Source organism: Patiria miniata, unplaced genomic scaffold, assembly GCF_015706575.1.
Source record: "Patiria miniata isolate m_02_andy unplaced genomic scaffold, ASM1570657v1 HiC_scaffold_22, whole genome shotgun sequence".
NCBI classification, from domain to species: Eukaryota; Metazoa; Echinodermata; class Asteroidea; order Valvatida; family Asterinidae; genus Patiria; species Patiria miniata.
In genome coordinates this window covers 4,672,284-4,696,473 of record NW_024037061.1, presented here as the reverse complement: position 1 = coordinate 4,696,473, position 24,190 = coordinate 4,672,284, and the positions used below count along the sequence as shown (strand labels likewise).

At 42.9% G+C, this 24,190-nt stretch overlaps 1 protein-coding gene across 1 annotated transcript; it reads right to left on the bottom strand.

Annotated features, from left to right (window-relative positions):
• Positions 1–1,563: 1,563 nt before the first annotated feature.
• On the bottom strand, positions 1,564–22,848 carry LOC119730648 (b(0,+)-type amino acid transporter 1-like). Its single transcript, XM_038203639.1, has 11 exons — positions 22,656–22,848; positions 13,978–14,236; positions 10,746–10,991; positions 9,479–9,604; positions 9,111–9,216; positions 8,499–8,543; positions 7,453–7,576; positions 4,608–4,711; positions 2,631–2,727; positions 2,167–2,316; positions 1,564–1,743 (listed from the first exon to the last, which is right to left on the bottom strand). The coding sequence occupies exons 1-11, from the start codon at positions 22,674–22,676 to the stop codon at positions 1,564–1,566; spliced, it is 1,458 nt and encodes a 485-aa protein (XP_038059567.1). The 5' UTR covers positions 22,677–22,848.
• Positions 22,849–24,190: the final 1,342 nt, after the last annotated feature.

Sequence of the window (24,190 nt, the reverse complement as noted above, 5' to 3'; positions counted from 1 at the left end):
TGTTTTGGAGAACAGTGCATTAGTTTTATGCAATGGACCAATCAGAAGATGGGAAACAGATGTCGTTTGGGAAAAAAACTCTCGTCCCGATGATGTGGGAGGGACGTTGCTGCACCTGTTGAATTCCACGACCATAATAAGCTCCGGAAGCAACTTAAGCACGTGATGGGCCGACAAGAAACAACTTCTGACAGAACACGGTAATTTGATCTGCAAAGTAATATGAAGAAAACTCTCATCAGCCACAAGTCTGGTCGGTTTGTTAGGATGTATGTATTTTGATAGTAGCAAAAATAACATTCAATGGCTTAAAACTATTGGACACAAGGTAGATTCAAATTTAGATCATGATAAATACTCTCTCCAACCTTTGTGCATTTGGTCATACTACGATTTGAATCATTTACAGCTTATTAATTTTTACGTTTGTGTAATCATACAGGTGAGTCAAAAAAAGCGGAACCCAAACCCAAAAAAATATATTTCATATTTAAAAAAAAATATGTAGCACCAAAAATAATAATGACTGGAAAGCTAATTTCATTTCACTTTTAGATGAAAAAAATGACTGAAATTCGTAAATCCGTTCAGAAAATAATACTATTTAAAACACAATTACCCTAAAACCTGTCTCGTCCAAAAAAAACCCGCGATTTCACGAATCGTCGTCGCAATTGTCTTAAACATCACCAGCGATGAAATCTTAGTTTAAACGTTAAAAATATTCAACAGAATCCCTTTGAAGGCCCGTCCTTTAAAAGAAATAGATTTTATAAATCACAATGTTTGCCTAACCAGGGTTGTTCATAAAGATATTGTGTACTACAGTTGGTGACATTTTGTTAAAAAACAAGTATTCTGTTTTATTTTCTTTGTTGTTCCAGTCAAAACACACAATGAATTTCTTTGTTTTTTGGACGAGACAGGTTTTAGAATCATTGTGTTTAAATGGTAATATTCTTTGAACGGATTGAGCAATTTCAGTAATGTTTTCATCTAAAAGTAGCTTATGAAATTGGCTCTCCATTCATTATTATTTTTGGTGCTACACAATTTTTGAAATATATTTTATGGGGTTTGGGTTGCGCTTCTTTGGACTCACCATGTAGTAGGAAGCCCCGTTGCCAGCTCAGGGCATTATCTCGGGGGGGGGGGCACAATAGCGGCTATGCGGGGAACACCATGAGATAAAAAACAAAAATACATATACATTATAATTTTGAAGTGTATGGTTTTAGTGCGGGGGGTGGGGTGGCTTGCTGCCCCCGTTACCGACGGGCCTGGTAGTAGGTAAATTATGTTAAATAAATAAATAAAAAGTATTAACTCGACGTTCCGGTCAGCATGCTCTGACCTTCTTCAGGAGAGTCAGTAGGTCTGAAGAAGGTCAGAGCATACTGACCGGAACGTCGAGTTTATACCTCTGGTTCTTTTCAGAACCATTCTCTTAGTTGATAAATTATTCGCACATGGAGTTTCCGCAAACCTTTGATTATTTAGTATCTCCGCCATGCAAAGCCTCAAATCTTACTTATGTTAAATAAGCTGAGTTTTAAAACAAGGCTAGCACGTACCCATAAAAGGGAGCTGTCGTTTTCCTCGTACGCACACGAGGTAGACCAGGAGGCCAAGTGCAAGTAACACGAATGCGTATAGGTACTCTAGCTTGGGATCGGAGATGACTGGTGCCAGAACCATAAAGATAGAGGCAATGATTGCAAGGATGGGAATCAGACTGTTGACCTGCATGTACAAAAGATAGAAGATATGGAACCAGACTGTTAACCGGAATGTTAAGTAGGTTGGGAACAAGACTACAAAACTGTTTATATAGCCCGAAGTTATCAATACGATTTAAGGCGACTTTTGATTTATTAATGGCATAAATTGAAAAATAAGCAGCAAGCTTAATTTCCGATATCATCGACAACGTTTTCAATAACACTTTCATCAACACCGTCAAGAATCAATTTTAACAGCCCAAGCTGTTTTTTTTTTTTTTTTTTTGCGTTTGGTCGTTTTCCCCCAAGACCCTGCAGGTTTGCCCTATAAGAAAAGTTTCGTTGCTATAGCTCCATCAAAACAGAAGATTGTTTAATAGGTCGGAGGAATTTATCAATGTGATGAAGATCTGTGTCAAACTTAACATATTATTACTGGACTAACCTTAAAAGGTCTGGGTGTATCTGGATACTTGCGTCGCAGCACAAATACCGCCGCAAAAGCAGCCAGATAGAGAATCCACTGAACGATACCACTGTACACGACGATCGAATTGAAGTCACCCATCATGATCAGTACGACCGCAATGAGTCCCTAGAATTAAAATGTGCAGAAAAACCACACGCTGCCTCATTATCATACACTTTCGCAATTATATCATTGTAAAAGGTACTCAAAGGCTTTAGTGCAGTGCTGGAAGAGTATTTGTAAATCTTCTCACTGGGAAGAAATCCAGATTTTAGATAACATAAATGAGTTTTAAATACAAATGGATAAGGGCTTTCTATATACCCACAATTTTGTCGAGCTGTGATTAATACATTTACCGTAACTGTTTTCAAAAGTATATATTTGGTGGTAGGCCTACATCTTTCTTTAACGGAAATTACGACAAAGTATTTATCTACCTGTAAAAGAATAGCAGGCAGTGGGGTATGATACTTGACACTGACCATAGATAGGATCGATAACATATGGCCTTCTCGTCCTGCAGCAAATGCAATCCTGGTGGTGCAATAATAATGCAAACAAATTAAAAAAACAATGATTGATTACCAAACTAGAAAGCACTCAGAGAGCGCAAATCTCCGCCAAGGCTAAACAATTCCCCGCCACAATCAGTACACTCCAAAAATACTCGCATAAATTAAAAGATATCCTTGATCAAGACCCAAATCTACGGAGCTCTGGAAGTGCCATCCGACTTGTTCAGATACTGACTTATTTTATCTCCGGATGACGACATAATACAGGCAAGAAGACGACATCCTGAAATGATTCATTAGGGGATGGCCACATCCTGAAAGAAGGATGACGACATCTGGAGATAATTTATTATGGGACGACGACATCCTGAAAATATGATGACGACATCCTGATATAATTTATTATGGTAGACAACATCCTAAAATAGGATGACGACATCCTGAGATAAACTATTAGGGGATGACGACATCCTAAAATGAGGAAGACGACATCCTGAGATAGTTTATTAGGGGGTGACGACATCCTGAAAATAGGATGACGCCATCCCGATATAATTTATTATGGCATGACGACATCCTGAAAGTAGGATGACGACATCCTGAGATAATTTGTTATGGGATGACGCTAAACTGGAAGCAAGATGACGACATCATGACATAATTTATCACGAGGTCATTTTAAGCCATCTTGAAAACGCACAGGTGGGCGTGCGGCTTGTATAAAATTTATCATATCGCTGTATATTCATGGTATTTATTTGATGATGAGAGGTCATGTGCGTTTCCAAGATGGATTCAATGCACCTCGTGATATCTCAGGATGTCCTCATCATACTTTCAGGATGTCGTCACATCCTAATAAAGTATCTCGGGATGTCGTCATCCTGTTTTTGGGATGTCGTTCTCCCATAATAAATTATCTTGGGATGTCGTCATTCTATTTTTAGGATGTCGTCATCCCATTATAAATTATCTCAGGATGTCGTCATCCTATTTTCAGGATGTTGTCATCCCATCATAAATTATCTCGGGATGTCATCATGCCAGAAGACATTGTTTTAAGATGTTGTCATCCTATTACCAGGATGTCGTCATGCCATATCAAATTATGACGATATGTCAACATCCTACTTAGAGGATGTCGTCATCCCCCAACAAATTATCTCAGGATGTCGTCATCTTGCCTGTATTTTGTCGTCATCCGGAGATAAAATATGTCAGTATCTGAACAAGTCGGATGGCACTTCCAGAGCTCCGTACAAATCTAATCGATTTGTACTAGTACCAAGAACCTCCCCTTTGATTTCAATAAATAGTACAATAATAGTAAACAATATCCACCATGCAATCAGGGGTCGCTATAGGAGGAGGGGTGTAACATCCCCCACATTATTCGGTTTTGTCGGTAAAATCGTTGTCCCGTCGGCAAAATGTATCGTCCAAGTTAAACAGTGCCCATAATTCAGACATCCCCCACCCACCCACCCACCAAGCGCGCCCTGCATTGGACCATCATTTGCAACTTCAAAATTAGAATAGTCTGGTGCCTGCATGGTCATGCCTTAAATTAATGTTTGTCTTTCTATGCGGTGTCCAGGGTACAGACGGAACCAGTTCGTCCTGGCGTGAGAACGGCAAATACAATCAAAAGGTCATGTACATGATTTTTCTTTTAGTTTGGTAATGTTAAAATCTTATCCGTCCAATATTTAGTATTACACTAAATATGAATATAAATCAAAACGAAAAAGGAGGGGAGTATTTTGGGGAGTATTGGAAGTAATAATTGGCACCGAACGTTAAAACACGTAGACCACCAAGTACAACATATAAATCCATTTATTGCTATTTCTGTTGAAAGCAGCAGAAGACGAACAAATGTGTAGCTAAATGTTTTACCTTGGTCCGGACAAGAAACCTCCCATGAGGGTGCCCGCAGTGGAGATACACACTCCCAACGGGACCAGCCAAGCCATGATTCCTAGAGTTCGCTCCGCAAACGTCTAATCAAAGAACCCAAAAAGAGAACATTTCAAACTTTACTTTATCTGTTACATGCATTAGTAAAGGCATTAGCAATTTATAAAGGACAAGCTGATTTACCCGATCATAGATCGGGTAGGGCGTATTTGTTTTGGGGTTGAAAGTGTGGGGAGTTAAATGTAAATGGGGGATTTAGTTGAGAAGACATGTAGCTATAGAAAAGCAATTTACGGTGACGCGATCTGAGGCAATTTCTGACCACGTACGATAGTAAAACAAAAGATCATCTTTTAAACATCATTTTCGAGTTTGGAGTCATTGAATCAGCTGTTCTGAGCAAAAGAATATTATAGTAGGCTACAATTTTTTTTCGGGGAAGAAAAAGTTTGGGTAGGGAACCAAACGATATTGCCCGCTTTAAAATGTTGGGGTGGGGGTCCCCCGTCCCCCACCGATTGACGCCGCGCCCATGATAATTATGTACCATGGCATGTATAACTGTCTGTAAATTTTCCTGTTGGTCTGTTAAATTGCATTTTGTGAGGCAGTCGCGTTTGTTAATGTGGGAAAACTGAGTTGAAAGACTTGCCATAAAATTACATAGTCTGAATCATGGAGGAAGGTCATTATGAAGGTACAGTATTGGACTCTTCAACAAACGTAAACTTGAACATCTTACAATTTGCGAGACCTGCGAGGAAAAAGTGGATTTAACTATTTTATTCAAGTTGGCATGGTTCAACCATAATATAAGCAAGGCCAAGCAGCCAACAACCGCCAATATTATTATTTATGCACTCTTCGTTATTCCAACCCAACATAGTTCAAAGATCACAATATTTGAAGCAATGCATCGATCCCTTGTTGATTTACCCGATCATAGATCGGGTAGGGCGTAGAGTTGGGGATGAAAATGTGGGGAGATGAATGTAATTGGGGGGTTTATTTGAGAAGACATGCAGTTATAGAAAAGCAATTTCTGTGGTGCGATCTGAGGCAATTTCTGACCACTAAAACAATTTTTTTTTTAGCAAAAGATCTCCTTTTAAACATGATTTTCGAGTTTGGTGTCATTGAATCAGCTTTTCTGAGTAATAGAATCATTATACATGTAGTAGCTACAATGTTTATTTGGGGAAGAAAAGTGGGGGGGGGGGGGGGGGGAGGGGACCAAAAAAGTCTCCACCGCTTTAAAATGGGGGGGGGGTGGGGGGTGGGGGTGGAGGGGTTCCCCGTCCCCCACCGATTGACGCCCATGATAATTATGTACCATGGCAACAGTCTGTAAATGTTCCCGTTGGTCTGTTAAATTGGCATTTTGTGAGGCAGTGGCATTTGTGAGAGAACGTACTTGAAAGGCTTGCCGTAGTACACAGGCGAAGGCTGATTAAGAAGGTCATAATTAAGTTTCAGTATATTGGACTCTTCAACAAACGTAAACTTGAACGTCTTACAATTTGCGAGACTGTCTGCGAGGAACTTGTCGAGTCAACTGTTATTCAACTTGGGTCAACCATCTATATAAGAGCAAATTTTACTCGGCCTCCGAGAAATGTTTGCTCCTGAAACGATCTGAGACTGCGGTCTTTCGCGACGCCAAAATCGCTCCACGTCCGTGGAAAAATGTGGAGGGTGTCTTCCGCCGGATTGGACACATTTTTGTTGATTTTTTGTGTGACTGCGTTTAAGATCGCGATGTTTGAAGCAATGCGTCGATCCTTCGTTGATCCCAGACAGGCCCCCGAAATTATAACGCAACACTGTGGCGGGCAGCGAACTCACAACGCTCAGCCTTGGTGGAAGCATGGAGCTGTATTAACACACGATGGAAGCAACAGAGCTCTATACACGTCACTCACTTGCTTGTGCTTCAAATCATGCAAATAGCGAGCACTGTAGACCCAACCTCGTTTCCAGGGTGTGGAGCAGGCTGCAGTACGCGTTGCCATCGACAGTTTTGCATAGCCCGGAAATACCACGCAGTGTAGACTTTCGATTGGTCAGACCGCGCAAGGCATACTTAATGTGTAGTCCTTCTGAGTATTCGTTGCACTCGGCGCAGGGGCGGCAAGCGAAGCATATGAAAGAACAGGGACACTTGGTGGCCACGCACCATGGACAAAAAATATTTTACCAAGGTCACCCCATACTAACGTTTGGCGAACGCTTTTGCAGAAGGGCCGAGTAGAACACGTAAACGAAACCCCTACGTTGACCTCGCTGACCTCGCACAGTCTAGACACGCAGAAAAGCCAGCACGGGGGGGCGGCCAAGCAGTCAACGTGAAAGCGCACACGGCGGCAAATTCCTGTGCAAAATCCAGTCACGAAAAATCGACGAAACCGATCGCCGGTCCGTACGGGAAAATTAGGACGACCCGAAGCGTTCGACCCGGCGGAAGACACCCTCCGCATTTTCCACGGACGTGGAGCGATTTTGGGGCCGCGGGAGCCCGCGGTCTCGGATCCTTTCAGGAGCAAGCATCGTCTCGGGGGCGAGTAAACTTCTCTCTTATATATATATAGATATACAATAGAAGCACATAGTCAATTTGTCCCCTTTTGGGGGAACGGTGTAATTCATTTTGTTGTTACACAAAACAAAACAAAAATTGAATCCGTCGATTTAAATAAATGGATGTCAATCGAATAATCAGATTTTTCCCCATAAACATTTGCGGATAAACGTTTTTCAAATAAATTTGAAGCTAAAATATGTCATAACATTTATTTACTTTCTCAAATGGACATAGATATCATACCACTGCGACTGCACTGGAAGCAAGCAGCTCATCTGGTGAGAGTACGGTGAAATATGCGATATTAGTCAGCAGGTAAATGGCGGTCACAGTCGGCATTGCAATGGCGATCGACAACGGCAGATTTCTGCAAATGACAAATTAAACATTAACACTCTATGCAATAAGACAATTTCACAATGCCTATAGCCCGAAGAGGCAGGTTTTGCGATCTGCACTACGCCACGGCAGTTCAGCCAACGACCATAATGGAAAGTTATACTGGCTTTTGCTATCAGATCAGACGTCCCGAACTCTGTTCAGTGACAACAAAATGGAGAAGGCGTGTGTCATCATCAAAACATTTAGCTAACTGGAGACATCCCATGCGAAGCTATTGAAAAAGACATACCGACCAAGAATCAGCTTCAGAAGCCAATCAACCAGACAAACTTTGCAGAACGCAGACGCTGTATCCAAGTTAAAGTAGGGAGAAGTTTACTTCAATGGTAAGCGTGGTGCAAGGGCATTAAATGAACTACAGATAGGAGGTAGACTGCACATCAGAACCAAAGGAAAAATTGGTCTTGAGGGAGAGGTTCTTCGCAGAGCCTGCTTTATGCCATAAGCTCATGCACCACACAGGGGCGCATTAAGAAGTTGAAACGCTACAAAGAGCTGGGTGCTAAAGTATATACGGCAAAAGCTGAAGCTTATACTTCCCATTTGAGTCCTAATATTAATCGACGCAGTAGATTGTTGAAGGCTAACACCTTGCTTGCCACGTTCTCATAACGGTCTTTCAAAGTATCGTTAACTATTGCCACGAAAAGTTGTTTTGAATTTACTACAGGACGGTGACCTGTTTAAAGAATGGGCGCAGCAATTCAAACTAGTGGCCTTTGGGTCAGGCTCTGTGAGTGTTACATAATGTTCGGCTAAGAGATATTTAAGCTGTTTATTTATTTAAAGTCATCTCTTGGCAAAAAGGACCCATATGGCGCAAACGAACATTCAACAGCGATATGCAAGGGAACATGAAACACCATGAACAGACAAAAAAAACTTACCTTGCTGGATTCTTTAACTCCTCTGACACATTGTTGAGATTGTCCCTATGTGGGAAAACGCCAACGAAATTAAAACTTATTTATAAGGCCTATATTCTGTGGATCTCTTGAAAGTGTCTGTCAAAACAAACAGTGGTACAGCTGATGATTCATGTGCACAAACTGCCATAAGATTGCAGCTTTGAATGGACACATGAAAACGGCGGATACCTAAGTGGCCAAACCATAGGCGTAGCCAGCTGGAGGGGGGGGGGTATTTACCCACCCCAATATTTTGTAAAGACTGCCCTTTTCCATTCAAATGCCCTTTTTAACCAGCGCTTCCCTCCCCCCCCCCAAATATTTTATAAAGAGTGTCCTTTTTTTGAAGAAGTGTCTTTTTTTTCTTTCTAAAAACAAGTGCCCATCTTAAAAAGAAGTCATGCCCTTTTTGTCGTGCCTTTTTTGTGTCATCTGCCGTTACGGGTGTTTTTTTTTTTAATTTGACGCAAGTATCGTCCTGAAAAGCAGCATATATTGTCCGTTATTGTACATAATCGTCGGTTTTGAACAGCGCCCCCATCGACAGATGGTACCAGGCCCTCCCCCAAGTTCTTTCATACCTGTACTTACCAACCAGTGTATGGCCAGAAACCGTAGTACAGTGCCGTACCGTAACCTAGGATCTGAGTGGTAGATCCTTGGAATGATACTTCTGGGTTCAGATACTCTGTCCGCCCTGAAAATATTCCCCCAAAAACGAATTTCACTAACAAATAAGCTTCGTGCTCAAAAGGGCACTTTTATAAAATGAATAGAAACAAAGAATTGATTTTCGAACAAGACACTCCAGCCTTATAGCTAGGTTCATTTGCGTCGCGACGAAAACACCACAATGGTAAATTAAGCTTTTTTGGGTCAAATTTAAGGATAGAAAAATGTTATCATCAAAGCTGACACCAGGGTCAGTAATAAAAAATAAGCTGAAGAAAAAATCATACCTTTAAATAGTTGCACAATGCCTGCAGCAATAATTATCAGCAAAGCTGCGACTTTGGAAATAGTCAAAATGACGACTACTCCACTGGAATAACGAACGCTGACACAGTTGACGAACATCATGATCACTGTTGAGGGGATCCAAAAGAACAGGTAAAAGTTTATAAGCGATATTTACGTGCTCTGATTGACAGATATTTTATCGCATAACCGGATGAAAAGTTGATAAAATGTAATAGTACTATAGTGTGAACTATTAAGTGAGTTCTTGTCTCCAAAACACAAAAAAGAGAGACGCAGGCACATGCAGTACTTCCAACCCTAAGAACAATACTGTTTTATTCCTCAGCCTGAACAAAACTAAACAAAAGAAACCCACTTAAGCAATCAATTTACATAACCTTTTTAAGGGCTCGCGCTATCAAATAGGATATACTAATTAAGTATGTCTTAAAAGAGCATGTTCATTTGAAAAAAAATACTGAAATTGACCCATGCTATCAGAAGTTATATACACGAAGCTATTGTGATGGGTGAGAATTACAGATTACACACAGTTAAGGCATTCAAATACAAATGAGGTTTTAGTCATTTTGAGTCAAGAATGAAAGTTACTTTTACTGACAGACTTTGTGTTTTGAATATGAGGAGCAAGTCAACGCTTTTTTTTTTATATTGATGGCGATTGTTGTCTGTTCTCCTTTTGAAGTTTTCGTTCATTCATTGAGGTGGGGAAACGTCCACGTTTCATTGTATTTCATGGGTATTCATCAGCTCGTAGAACGGTAAATGATGGTGGACAGCTGCATTGTGTGATCTCTTTTTCAAAAAAAACTTTGGAATAGAGTATGCAAATTACATGAAATTTTCACAGTTATATACAAGTCAACAACATTTCCTATGTTCTTTTTACACAATGGATCGAGCCACATATTTTTTTAAAAAATATTTTCATAATTCAGTTTTTTGCTTTTTGACTCACCTGTATACCAGCGATATCGCCTGCCGATAATATGAACAAAAATGTGTTTAGCGTACATATTTAATTGGGTTTGATTAACCCAAAATTCTCTTTTCTTTACGTTCAAAAGTCAAAACAGCAACAGGAATAATGTATGTTGTTTAGACAGAGAAAATAACCAAGGAATCAGAAGAATGGTCATGTGTGGCTGCTATGAGCTTTGTAATTTAACCATTGACTGGTTAAAGTATTGACAACGAATACCTAATATCCAGAACAAAATAACCAAAAATGACTATTATACTCACTGACTGAGAGGATAGCGAAGAGCTGGATAGCTTCGTTTGGAGGTGCGCAGTCACCAGGGATGACGTAATCGGATATATAGGTACCAAGAGTGATAGAAACCAGGGCAGCGCTAGCTGGCTTCAGGATAACTACGTTAGCCCAAGACACCACAAATCCAGCTAGGTCACCGTAGGCGTGCAAGATGTACTGATAACTACCGCCAGCTCGAGGGAGGACTGTTCCCAGCTCAACGTAGCACAAGGCACCTTGTATCGGAGGAAATATCAGATAGTGTGGTATACTTAACATCTTACAATACAAAGAAGTATGTACATGATCGAGATTGATGCGAGAACAAACTGTAATTGTTGAGGTGAACAGAAACACATAGGTTCGGATTTCGCAGAGGCGCAGGCATGGGCGTCGCTAGGATGGGGCAAGAGGGGCTGGAAAATCCCCCCACACACACACACACACACACCCACATACTTGTTTCACATGACTAGTGTGGACTTTCCATTGCTTTCGTGTAGTTAAGAAAAACCAGTGAAAAAACTCATTTTTCTCAAACTGTGAAAACTCTTTCAACCCAATTTTTTTTCTATGATTCCCTTTAGTGTTTCTCTTCATTCTGCTACAGATAAACCTAACCCAAAAATGCCTCTAAACCTGTTTTCCAGAAATGGGGAAACACTGTGTGGACGTGGGGCAAGTCCACACAACGTCGGTGCTACCTACATTATGTGGACGTCTTTTGTTCGGAAGTCCACACTGCGTATGTAAGACAAACTCACACACACACACCAAAAAAAGAGGGGAAAAGAGAAAGGAAAAAGAATAGGAGAGATTCCAAAGGACCCCGGTTTTTTTTTTATATTAATAAATTATAAGCGTTTATGAACAGCGCCTCAAAGCATTGAATCATGTCCCGTCAACCCCTGTCAACCACCCCCCCCCCGCATTTTTCCGCAGCCTGCAACTGTTTCAATGTGTGACAAAAATGCCCCCAAATCCCACTTTTTACTCATGTGTTATTACTCTAAATTTTACCTTTATCCTTCTACAGATCAGGCATTTTCGTCTAGTAAATTCCTAGGTTTGTTTAGGTATTATTTCAAAAGTAGGTTTGAGTATTTTTCTGCCGAAATTCTGTGTGCACTCACGTGTTTGTTTACACAATCATGTCAGCTGAGCTACAAATAGCGCGATGGTAAAATCCAACATGGCTGCCATTTGAGCGGCGGCTAAAACGTTTGTGATTGGCTGAAAGTTCTAAAATTATTTCTAGAAAAAAGTAATTCATATTATTAAAAGTTTGTATAAATATTTATCTAGCTTCTTTGGATGTAAAGTTGTCTAATTTGAAGCAACTTTGGAAATTAGGAAAGTTTTGATGACTTCTCTGTAACATTTCGTCTGGTAAGTCAGTGACTGACTAATGAATATTCATATCTGTGACATCACTGTATGTTTGTCAATGAATTTAGGGTTTGTTTACATTCATTCACAGCCCGTAAAATTGAGCATTTTGTGGGTTCTGTATAATTTATTCACATTTTTAGAGCAGTGTTATTGTAAGGAATGTCTTGAGGATTGATTTAAGCCTTTTTGTGTAAGGCCAAAAAAAAAGTCTCCGGTTTCTGGTATGGAGCTTGCCCAAAAAGTGATGCGGCGAAGCGGCATTTTTTTTTTTTTACCTGACTTTTTTGCTTCAAATGTGTGCTGATGACTGCAAATGGTGTCCGACTAAACTTAATGCAAATATATGGGAGTCAAGAGAGGCCACATAAGCTTATTCTCGACCATAACTCAATCTAAAAACACGTTAAAATTGTGCAGCAGCAGTATTCCAGTCAAACCAGTGAGTTTGGCGGTTTTGGGACATCATCTTTCATTAAAAAAAAAACGTTTTCATTTTGCCGACGCGCATGGCTACGGCGACGCGCGCGCATACCAGAAACCGGAGACTTTTTTTTCTGGCCTAATATTTTGCTGTATAATTTTGGACAAATTTAGGGGAAACTATCGCTATGTGAATTCACTATACTGTGACTTTTACAAATATGGGCGTGGCATATTTACTAGCGCGTACTTTTGACTTTCGCGCTTGGCGCGTAGCCCATAGGGTATAAATAGTGCTTTGGCCAGTTTGGGGAGCGGAGATACTTAGAGAGTAAGTCATCTTTACAACTGGAGTTGGGGGAGCCAACTTGATTAAATCGGGGAGCTGAGCTGAGCTGGGGAGCAAAGTTTGGGGGAGCAAAGTTTAGGGGAGCCAAGTTTTGGGGAGCCAATTTTTTGGGAGCCAACTTTTGGGGAGCAAAACTTTGGGGAGCCGGAGTCGGAGAGCGGATATCTAGACAGTTAGTAACGATACTTTGTTCAATTTGTGTGACTCGCCCCCTCCCCCTCCACCTTCGGTGTACTGAGGATTCGTACAACCTAGTTTACTTTAGTGCACTGATTATAAGTCAAAGGAATAGACTGGGTTGTAAATAGAAAATCCCTGGATTGTAAGAAACAATTCACTTGCTGTAAATATTAGTGTAATATAACTTTGCTCTATTTATTGTTCTGAAATTGTTGCGGACTAGGATTTAATAATCCTCCGAGTTTTGTTTTGAATTTCTGGATTCCTGTCTGTATTTATTTAAGTCCTCCTCCCCGCTTCGTCATAAATTTTGACCCGGATCTACGTCAGCTATCGAGAATTACTAAACCGGAGAGGCGAAAGAGACGAAACTCCGGAGGTTTAGGCCTTAACTATTTCGCTTGGTGGCAGCGCTATCTAGGATTATTTCCCCCGTCCCAAAAGATAATTTGTTATATCTTAGACATCCGAGGACAGGTGCGCGTCTACTCATCGCAGTAGTTCCTCGGTCCATATTTCCCTCCCCCCGCCCCTTCGCTGTATTTTCGTCACAAATGCTTCTGACGAATGATTTTCCCACCTCTTAAAAAAAATCCGGCGACGCCTATGCGCAAAGGATGAACATGATTTTAACTTCGCCAAATTGTGTGTAAACGTTTCGAGGCGTGTATATTAATTTCATTATGTATTATTGAATGGGAGATATGCAAATGACTAATGGCAACACTGTGCAGTCACGATCACGCCATAAAAAAAAAAAAACAGAATGGAAGTGTAAACAAAGAGTGAAAGTTATGCGCATCTGAACACATTTGCTATGGAAAGTGCGCAAAATAAATAAATGATTATTATCATTACTCTTAAAATGATCAAACCCTCACCCAGAAAAGACACAACAGCACATACAATCCAGATGATAAGACTCATTCCTACGCTGTTGGCTCCTCGTAAGATCCCCTGTGGTGAGATGAAGATCCCTGAACCAATCATTCCACTGCCGATGATTGCTACCGCTCGGATCAAGCCCATCTCCCTTTTCAAGTGGACAGTTCCTGCGACTTGCTCATCTTTACTCACTGATTCTGATGACGGCAGTCGTTCAAGAGGAGCGGTAATTTTCCCCTTCGTGTTCCTCCGGCCCTATGCATAGATCCATTGAAAAGATTACAAATAGTTCGTTAGGTTAGGAAATCATGTTAATCAAGGTTGTTTTTTCAAAGAAACTACATAACTGACTAGGTGCCTGCATTATCATTATTTTAAGGTGAACACGGAAACTGAGCCATTTGTTGGCGGTTCCTCATTTTGTCCATGTATTTGTTCAAGGAGCGTTATTCAAAAGCCATGGCTTCTGAATAGGGCCATTCATGACATCATGACATTCACGGCATCATTCTCAGCAAACTTCCGTCCTTCCAGCTAAGCCCTTCTCCGACCAGATAGACCTTGCCTGCCTTGATATGATAAGAAAATCAATAACACCCATTTCACAATACTACGCGCGCAATGAGCAGACTTTTCCTAGATCATCAACCTAATCATACATTCAAGGTGATACCCTTCTCAGTCAGCTCCTCCGTCCATTATTCTCACACGAATCTTCCCAAATCGGCCAATAGGGTATCGTCGTGCCATTATACTATAGCTCACCATTTACCAGCGAGCTTTCCAAAGACAAAATTTAATTAATCTGAGCCAAGGACCCCTCTATAATGTTGAGTTCAAAGTTCTTTCACTCGGCATGAGCTTTGCACTGGCCCTCGGTCCGACCCCGTTTAGGCCATCGAACCAGCCCCCCCCCCCCTCCCGCCACCTTAACAAGATTATTTACCACCGATAATTACAGATGCATACAGATGCATTTTAACTAAGTTATCAAGAAAAACAAGCCCCCAAACAACGGCATCTCCAATGAAAAACACTAGGTCCCACGCAACGAACGCCAAGATCGCCACCATCATCATGGACAAGAGCGACTACGACCATCTCCGTAAGATTCATCTTCTTGAGTGAACTTCTTGCTCTCCACCATTCCAGTGACACCCCTATAGTCCATGGGCTGGGAGGGCCCCCCTGCATCCCCCACCCCCAGATCCTCCGCGAGTGGTATCATTTTGTTTGGATTACCTGTCTGAATGAGATTTTACATGTTACAAAGGAAAAACTGTTGGGATGTTTTCGCCTGGAGGCCATTTTGAAAAATGGCCGCCACGCAAATCTACTTTTACCTATATCTTGGTCTATGAGAGCCGTAGAGGCATGATTCTGGTGTCTATACCCATGTTTTTTGGGCCAAGAAATCCAATAAGAATAGTGGTAACACCAGTGGATCGTTTGGTAGTGGTTTGCCATCTTGAATTTCAAAATGGCCGCCAAAATTGCAAAATAGCCGCCAAAATTTCGAAATGGCCGCCAAGCATTTTTTTTTCTGCCCATACCCTGGGATCCGATATCTGTAGGTGACTGTATATCCATAATTTCTGTGTCAAGGACTCCAATAAGAACAGTTATATTAAAAAGCCACTTGTTTTTGGCAGCCATATTGAATTTTATAATGGCCATCATTGCTATTAAAACGACCAACGACCAACGACCAACTGTTATTTCATTGTACGGAAAGATGTGCACACACCATAAAGATACAGCTCTATGGCGCACACTTTTACACTGTTACAAAATAATAAGGCTCCCAAACAAAACTGTTTAATCCTGTGGCCAATACTACAGAGGGTGCTATTCAGGGGACAATTAGTTCAGTCGTCATCATTATGGCCTGTCCCGTCGTAAACGACGATGGAGATGGCGACTCTCACAGTCATCTATGTACAGCTGCATTCAGGTAGAGCAACCATTGTAAACAACAGAGCGCCAATGGGAACAGTTGCCGGCAGTTGACTCCCAAGTAGTGTTTGATATCCCAAAAGCGGCGAGATCACATTTCAGGACATTCTTTGTATCGCAGTCTGGGTCGGCCGCTAGGGTGAGGAGCATTGGCAAGTTTGCCATAGAGGATGTCCATAGGGATTCGGCCATCGACCTGCCTGTGCACGTGACCGGCCCAGTGAAGGCGGCGCTGACTCAGGAGGGTGAACGTGTCTGTAGCTCCGTTGAGCCGCAGGATGGAAGCATTTAGGACGTGGTCATACCAGGAGACACCCAGGATCGAGCGCAGGCATCGGAAGTGGAAGGAGTTGAGGCGACGCTATTGGCGGTGGTACATGGTCCATGACTCACTACATTACAGCAGGATAGTACACAGGCCACGTAGATGCAGATCTTCAACTTGATGGAGAGATTTCTGTTGCTTCAAACACGGTGACGAAGTCGGCCGAATGTGGTTGCTGTCTTGCCAATGCGGGAGTCCATTTGAGCATCAAGGGAGTTGGTGATGGTAGAACCAAGGTATTTGAACTCATCGACCACGCTCAGAGTTGTCCCATTGATGGAGATGTCGGGAGGAAATAGAGAATCCTGCGAGAGAGCAACTGTCTTACCCTGGCTGATCTTCATGCTAAACCCCGAACAAGCTTTGGCCAAGGAACTGCACAGGAATTGGAGATCAGTTTCACTGTGTTCGACAATAGCAGCATCATCTGCGTACAGGAGTTCACGAATTGGGACCCGTCTGACTTTAGTACTGGCACCGAGACGAGAGAGGTTGAGTAGCTTTCCTGAGTTGCGAGTGTGGAGCAATACGCCAGAGGGATGAGGAAAGTCATGATGGAGGAGGGCCGATAAGAAGATCCCAAACAGGGCGGGAGCTAGCACTCAACCCTGTTTGACGCCACAATGGATTGGGAAGTTCCTAGATTTAGAGCTGTTGAATTGGACCGTGGCTTGCATGTCGTCGTGAAATCCCATGAGCATGGACAGTGGCTTGTCTGGGCAATCCAGGCGCTTCAAGATTGAGAACAGGCTTGAACGACTGAGTAAAAAAGCCTTCATCAAGTCGATAAAGGCGACATAAAGCAAGGGCTGTTGCTCAATACATTTTTCCTGTAGCTGTCTAAGAGAAATCACCAGTCCATAGAAGAATGAGATGTGCGAAACCCACACTGGCTCTCAGGGAGAATTCTGTTGGCGATGACCTGCAACCTGGGAAGTAGCACAGGGGTGCGGACCTTGCCGGCTATGCTCAGTAGAGCAATACATCTGTAGCTGTTACAATCTTGCCTGTTACCTTTGTTTTTGTAGAGAGTGATTATATTCGTATCTTGTAGGTCTTGTGGGAGACAGTGCGAGTGCCAGTAGACCAGAAACACATTGAAGAGCTCAACACCGCCACATTTCAGAACTTCAGGAGGGATGCCATCTGCATCAGGGGACTGGTTTTTAAGACTGCTGACGGCACGTTTCACTGCACCCAGGGTTATATCACTATCAAGCTCGTACAGGATGGGAAGTTGTGACAGAGCGGTTAATGCATCAGGGCTCACTTCTGCTTCGCTAGCGTACAGAGAGCTGTGCTCTGCCCAACGGTCAAGCTGTGCTGATGGATCGGTGAGGGTAACGCTGACAGCAGTGGAGCACTCTTCTTTGGTGGTCTCTTTAATGCCGTTATACAGGCCAGATCCCCCGAGTCAGCACAATGTTGGATGCGAGCACTAAGACCAGAACAGTAGCGACATAGGACAGTTCCAGTAAGGCGTTGGACATTACTCTTAACAGCACGGAGTGCAGACGACGAGGAGCCCTTTGCTTAGACCTGACACGTGATCTCCTTACCACATGGGTCGAGTCATCTTGATTCCAGTATAAAAAGACGACTTCTTTGAGCAGACCTCCGGAAGCTCCTTGGGCAGTACTGACAACCAGCAAGAAAGCGAAGGTATGGCTGTGATACAAGGATGACACCTTATCATCTTGCAACAAAACACTAAGGGCCTTCAACTGTTCCTTGTTCCTTCTTATGTCTTCGCCATCCGCTCATCCGCAGCCTCCCTAGTCTGTATAGCGTCAAACTGCAGAATGACTCTCCGTATCCCACTGGCTTCAAGAGGATACGCAAACCTGATCAGCGGATGCATCCTGATGCACTCTCCGTGCCATTCCTTGGCCGGACAATTTTCCGTGGTGACTTCAACGCCTGCGTAGGTTCCAATAACCTCTGGAAAAAGGAAACTTTTATTAAAGTTACTCAAGCTGTGCACTGACCATGACTTCACAATCACCAATACCCTATTCCAGATGCCATAAAAGTCGAAACAAAGTCATGGCATTGATGTTTGCATCGTCGCCCGCAGTTCTGGCCGTCATTCGTCAGGATGTGACCATCACAGGCTCTCTGCAGGGCCTACTACTGGACAGACCACCGTCTCATTAGGGCAACCCTACGAATGAAGATCGATACAAGCTTAAAGGATACGAAACAAATCAACTCAATGCCTTACGTTGCAGCGTTGCAGAGTCAATGATGGCTTTGAAGCACACCCGAAATCCACGGCTAGTCTCTTCACACAATGGCAATCCATGTCATCCACCCTCATGACAGCCAACGTCTCGGTACTCGGTCACACCGACAAAAGAAGCCAGGGCTGGTTCGACGAAAAGTTCTCTGAGATTTAAGATCACCTCAAAAGGAAACGTGCCGCCCATGACGCGTGGTCAACAACAATAATTTTTTAGCTACCCTTAGAGCTTAGGCGTACGTAGAAAAGAAAACCAGCGCTTAAAGTACAAGTCCTACGAGAGCCAAGTCCACGCGGTGGCAACGCTATCTACAACTTTTAAAATGTCGTAAAGAGAGTTCAGAGGCTCCAACGTCCCTGTAGACGGGACTACCCTCATATCGACCTCATGTCGACCTTGCGACGACACAGATCAGTTGGCGACTGACTTTTAAAGCCGGCCTCAGGTCGACCCGACGGAACCGTCGGCATCAAGCAGAAAAATAATGCTCAGGTCACAAAACTGAGAAATCGTGTGATTCTCCTTAACAAGCGGCATCCCGACGTAAAATCATCGCAACCAAGCTCATGTCACCCTCGACGCGAAGTTCCACCACGATGGCATAGCAAAGACAGTCATGCGACTTTTATACCAATAAGGGAGTAAATATGTGTTTGGCCGGTTCGGCTCGAGCCATTATCAGCGCGCATACCAGCTTCGATTGGGTTGTCTTCGATTGGGTTGTCCACGGCGAACTCACCAATGGCCGTCGAAAAGTCGTTGGCAAAAACAAGAGATACCACGACTAGCTTCACAATGTACTAAATCGGTGCAACATACCCTCTACTGACTTGGAAACACAAAGCACCCAACTGAGCAGTGTGGAGTACGACCTGCTGTAAGGTGGTCAAGACCTTGGAGACCTAACATGTCAATTAGGCCAGAGGGACAATACAACATCGTCGCTATGACTATCGGGCAATTTGCCCAAAGCCAACCCAACTGGCGATTGAATATCCTTATGAAAAAAATTACCGAGGAGTGTTTCCGGACTTCCGCAAGCAGACAAGCACAGAGCTCCTTTGAAACTTCCTTCTACCTGCAACTAACAATGCCTTAGGGAATGTATCACATATTACCTTGTCCTCAGTAATACCATCTCCTGAGATCTTTCCAGTAGTACGGCCTATCAGGCTCACAATACTTCCATAGATCACCGTCTCGTCCAGCTGACCCCACCTATGCTGTAAATATGTCATACTTTCCCCAACTATGTTACCGGGTGCACGATGTCCCTTCTCTCTCCTGCTGAGTTTACGGCCGGCATGGACGAGGAGTTACTCCTCTCCAATAAGTGATATTCCCACGCTCAGCTCTATGGAAATTGGTAGTGCTTTGACATGGAGGATGGCTGAACAATAACTCAAGTCACTTTAAAGTGAGCTGTCACCGAGTCAACAGAGGAAGAGTTGGATGACCGTGGTGGAGTTGACAAACTTCAGCATGCTAGATCTTATTGCAGAAACGCAACATAGATCAAGTCTCGACAGACCAAAGGGCTAGATGATAGTGATTACATCACTGGCGTTTTCCGTCATGTTGCGCGACACCTGAATGTAACTTTAAAACAAAACCCGCGCCCTAAAGGCACCCAAAACTCTCACGGGCGTCGCCAAACCAATCTCAATGGTCGGATGGGGTGACAATAAACTGCCAACGGACCAACTTTGTGCTCAAAGGTGGCTACGAATTCTTGCGCTGGCCTGGCGCGCCCGAAATCAAAAGAGCGGAGGGGAGATCGAGGGCGGTTGGACATCAGGTGACTAATGAGGGCTCTGTTCAAAACGGACGATACTGGACACTGTTGGACAATATAGGTGGCGCAACTTGTGTTTTTCAGAACCGTATGTATAGACAGTATTGCGATAACTTCAGACTGTTGATTTAATAATGGCCGTTCATTTATAATCGTGTACACAGCAGCGTGCGACTATTCGCTCTTGACACACTTCCGCCATGGGCATGCAGAGCCTCGATCTGGAAACTTTACACAATAAATATAGCCGGTTCAGTGATTCCCGCGGGCGGGGTTCAGATCACTGAACCGGCTATTTTTATTGTGTAAAATTGCCAGATTGGTGCTCTGCACGCCCATCGGAGCGTGAAAAGAGCGAATTGTGTATAGACCTACGGCTTATGTGCACTGATGCATAATCCTCCATTCTGGTTCCCAACAGTGCGACCCTTGTCTCGCAACTCTCACTATTAGCCCCCCCCCCCCCCCCCCCCAAAAAAAAAATATTCGGTCTCTGGTCAGACCAAAGTTCTGGAATTGACGCGGGGACGCGTCTTTTTTTCTTTTCTTTTTGGGCTTTTTTTTTCTTCAAGCTTGGATTGTACAGACAAGGTGGGGTACTATTTTGCCATTTGGTGTCCTCATGTACATTGGTGTCCTCCATAATTTGCCTTGGTGCTCTCGATCATTTGCCTTGGTGCAATTTCTTATTCCTTTGTGCTCTAAGGTAAAAAAAAAATTGAGGAGGTGCGGCAATAGAGGGCGCTGTTGGAGCTGCCGCGGAACATTTTGAAAAAAAAACAGATTGACGCGCATGATTAAAATCGACGCGCGCGCTGACCAGAGACCGACTTTTTTTTTTGGCCTTATAATTATAGTCTTTCGCAAAAGTCCATCGTGGCTTAACAGCCTGAAGTAACATGGGCCGAGAATTTATTTTTTTTATTCCACCGTTTCTGTCTTCACGTCAAGTGTGCATTGCCTCAGTCAAATGTGCGATAATATACTCTTCATTTTATACCTTAGCCCCATAAAAATGCGTCGCAATTTAGCTGGACATCATCAGTACACGTCAATGCTTCGGGAAAATTTGGCATGCATATCCAGTCAGGTTGCTTAAACCCAATGTTTTTCAAGATCGTGACCGACTGTAGACAACTTTTTAAGCAGATGTTAGACAGTTACAAATACGGTCGGAGCCTTTCTTATCCTCCAAGAGTAGCCTACAGTTAAAAGGAATGAATGGGAAGCAGGTACTTTCCCTACTGGTACCCATCAACATATAGTACTAAAAGAATTTTTATGGCCTTAATAATCCCTCCCTATTCAAGAAAATTAGTCTTAACATTAAACTTAGCCGTAAAATTACCTAGTGTAAGAAAGTACCACCCCCCCCCCCTTCATCTAGAAGATCACAGACAAAGGTATATTTTTTGTAGAAGGCCTAAAAAGGTTTATTCATGCTTACCAAAACGATTGACATGAATTGCCCTCGACCTACATATTAAGGTATAATTTTGTACGATTGTTAATATCCCGTCAGGCGTAATAGTAATACAGGCTTTCTGAAATATGCACGTATTCTATGCGGCGCTCCGTTGTATTGTGGCCGCAGGCGATTTTTTTCCCCAAACGAGGTCGGACAATATCGAAAGAGGGCGCTCTCACTGCGGTATGCATATTCGTGAAGTCCAGGGCTTTAGAGAACGAAATGTAACAAGGAATAATGGTGATCGATTAGCAGCTGATTCGTGGACTGGTGAAGTAGTCCTCACGGTAGTCCTGCTAGTCAGGTGGTCTGAGTTCGAATCTCTGTGAGCTTGTTTTCACTTCTTCTCATTTTACCTTTTCAATATAAACTATTTAGTGACGAAAGAACTTTTTGCACAACACGTAGGGCCAAGGGTCTATCTTGAGTTGGTGTTGTGGAGAACAATGCATAAGATATGCATGTAGTGGACCAATCAGAGGATGGGAAACGGATGTCGTTTGGGAAATATGAAGATTCGCCGCCCGCCATGGCACCCAATGTATGGACCATAATACATGACTTTCAACGCGGAGAAAACCTTAAGAATGCACTACCGCAACTAATTCTAATGATTCATTCTCAAACGTTGGCGTAGGAATCGGCAGTAAAGTCTACATTGCAGTATTTGAAGAGGGTTCACACGGCCTATGATGATCACCTTCGTGGGCCTAAGTATTGGAAGAATGCTGTATGTGAATTGCTATTGTATCAAGTTAACGGATGGGCCGAAACCAACTCCCGTACTTCAACTACTTCAAAATGAACTAGAAAAATAACAACTCACTCAAGTTAGCGAACAGCTTGCGCAACGCAATTCCTCAAAAGCAAACACTACCGGTACTTACATTTGCGAAATCCTCTGCCATTTTTTCCGTGACTCTGAATCAACGAACTTCACTCGATGGAAATATATAGGCCTTTTTTATAGAGACTTTTGCAATACATGTACTTATTCCATCAACCCAGGGTTATTGACACAAAAAATACGGGATTTTATATTATATGCAACCGAGCATGAAAAGAATGCTTTTGTGCGAATACAAATAATGGCAAAAAATAGGTATATTCCACCTACAACTCAATTCATCGCTCACAATCTGACTCTGTACGTGCTCCGTAAGACCCCTTTGGGCTATTGAGCCTTCTTTGTAATTGTGCGACCATAAAACGGGCCAGGTCACCAATGGCGGCTCAAAGGAGGCCGAGTGGTTGCCTATAGGTCGTTCAAAGGTGGTACACACTGGATGTTCAGACATCGCCATGGACGCCATGGTCGCCGTAAATTTTTGCACATGTTCAAAACAGTCGCACAAAGGTCACCGAGGAGGTTGGTTGCTTAAAGGTGGCTCAAATGCGACAGAAGGAGGCACAAGCATTGCCGTGGTTGCAGAATGGATGCACAATGGTCGGCCAATGGTCGCCTCGTAATAGATCCATTCTGTTGCAAATTTTACCGTAAATCTGGGCGATATGCTTATGCCTCCTAGCTTTTGCCTCCTTTGGCCGACCAATAACGTGCATTAAACGATGACTTGTGGCGACCATATTGCGCCTCCATTCGGCGAAGGTTGCAGGGGAAGCACAGGGGAGGCAGGCAAGTGGCTCAGTGGATGCACAGGTCGCTCGTAGCTCGACATGAAAATGCCCGAAAATTGCAGTTTTTGGTAGTTCAAGGGAGGCACAAGAATCGCTGGAGCAATTACATAGAAACAAAATTTTCTGGGTTTAGGCTAACCCTAACCCTAACCCCCCTGCCATGATGTGGAGGGATCCCTTTTCAAGATGGCCACTTTTCAAGATGGTTGCTGTTCTTCGGTTGAGAATTTCTCGAAAAGTCAATGGTCAACCCACCAAAAATTTAAAAGAAAATGACAGATGACATGGTGATCTTCATTTTCTCTGCAGCCTAAATACCTGTGAGAGTTCTGAATATTTTTAACAGAATTTTGAAATACGCGTCCATTTATCACTGGTGCCTACAGGGATTTTCTTACTTAAACCGCGCCGTGGTTTGGTCAATCCAAACGGTGACCTGTAAAACACAATCATAATATCGGCATGATTTTACCAAAGAAAACATAGTTTATCTGCTTTGCACGACTAAGTTATCACATTGAGTGCATGGAGCAAGTTTTTACCTTCCTACGTACTGTGCGAGGCGCCCTTCCTCGAAACCTCTGGAGCAAAGATACTAGAGATGGGATGTTTGGACATGTTTTGTAGGATGACCTGTGAAACGCGATGGCGTCATCAAATTGGGGCTATAGATGGGGATGGCAAAAGCGCCGCTTTTTATAGGTTTTCCCGGCCAATTTCGCACAAAATAGCATTCGAATTCATCTTGATAGTGGCCAATTTAAGTTTTCTTGGTTTTTCCAGC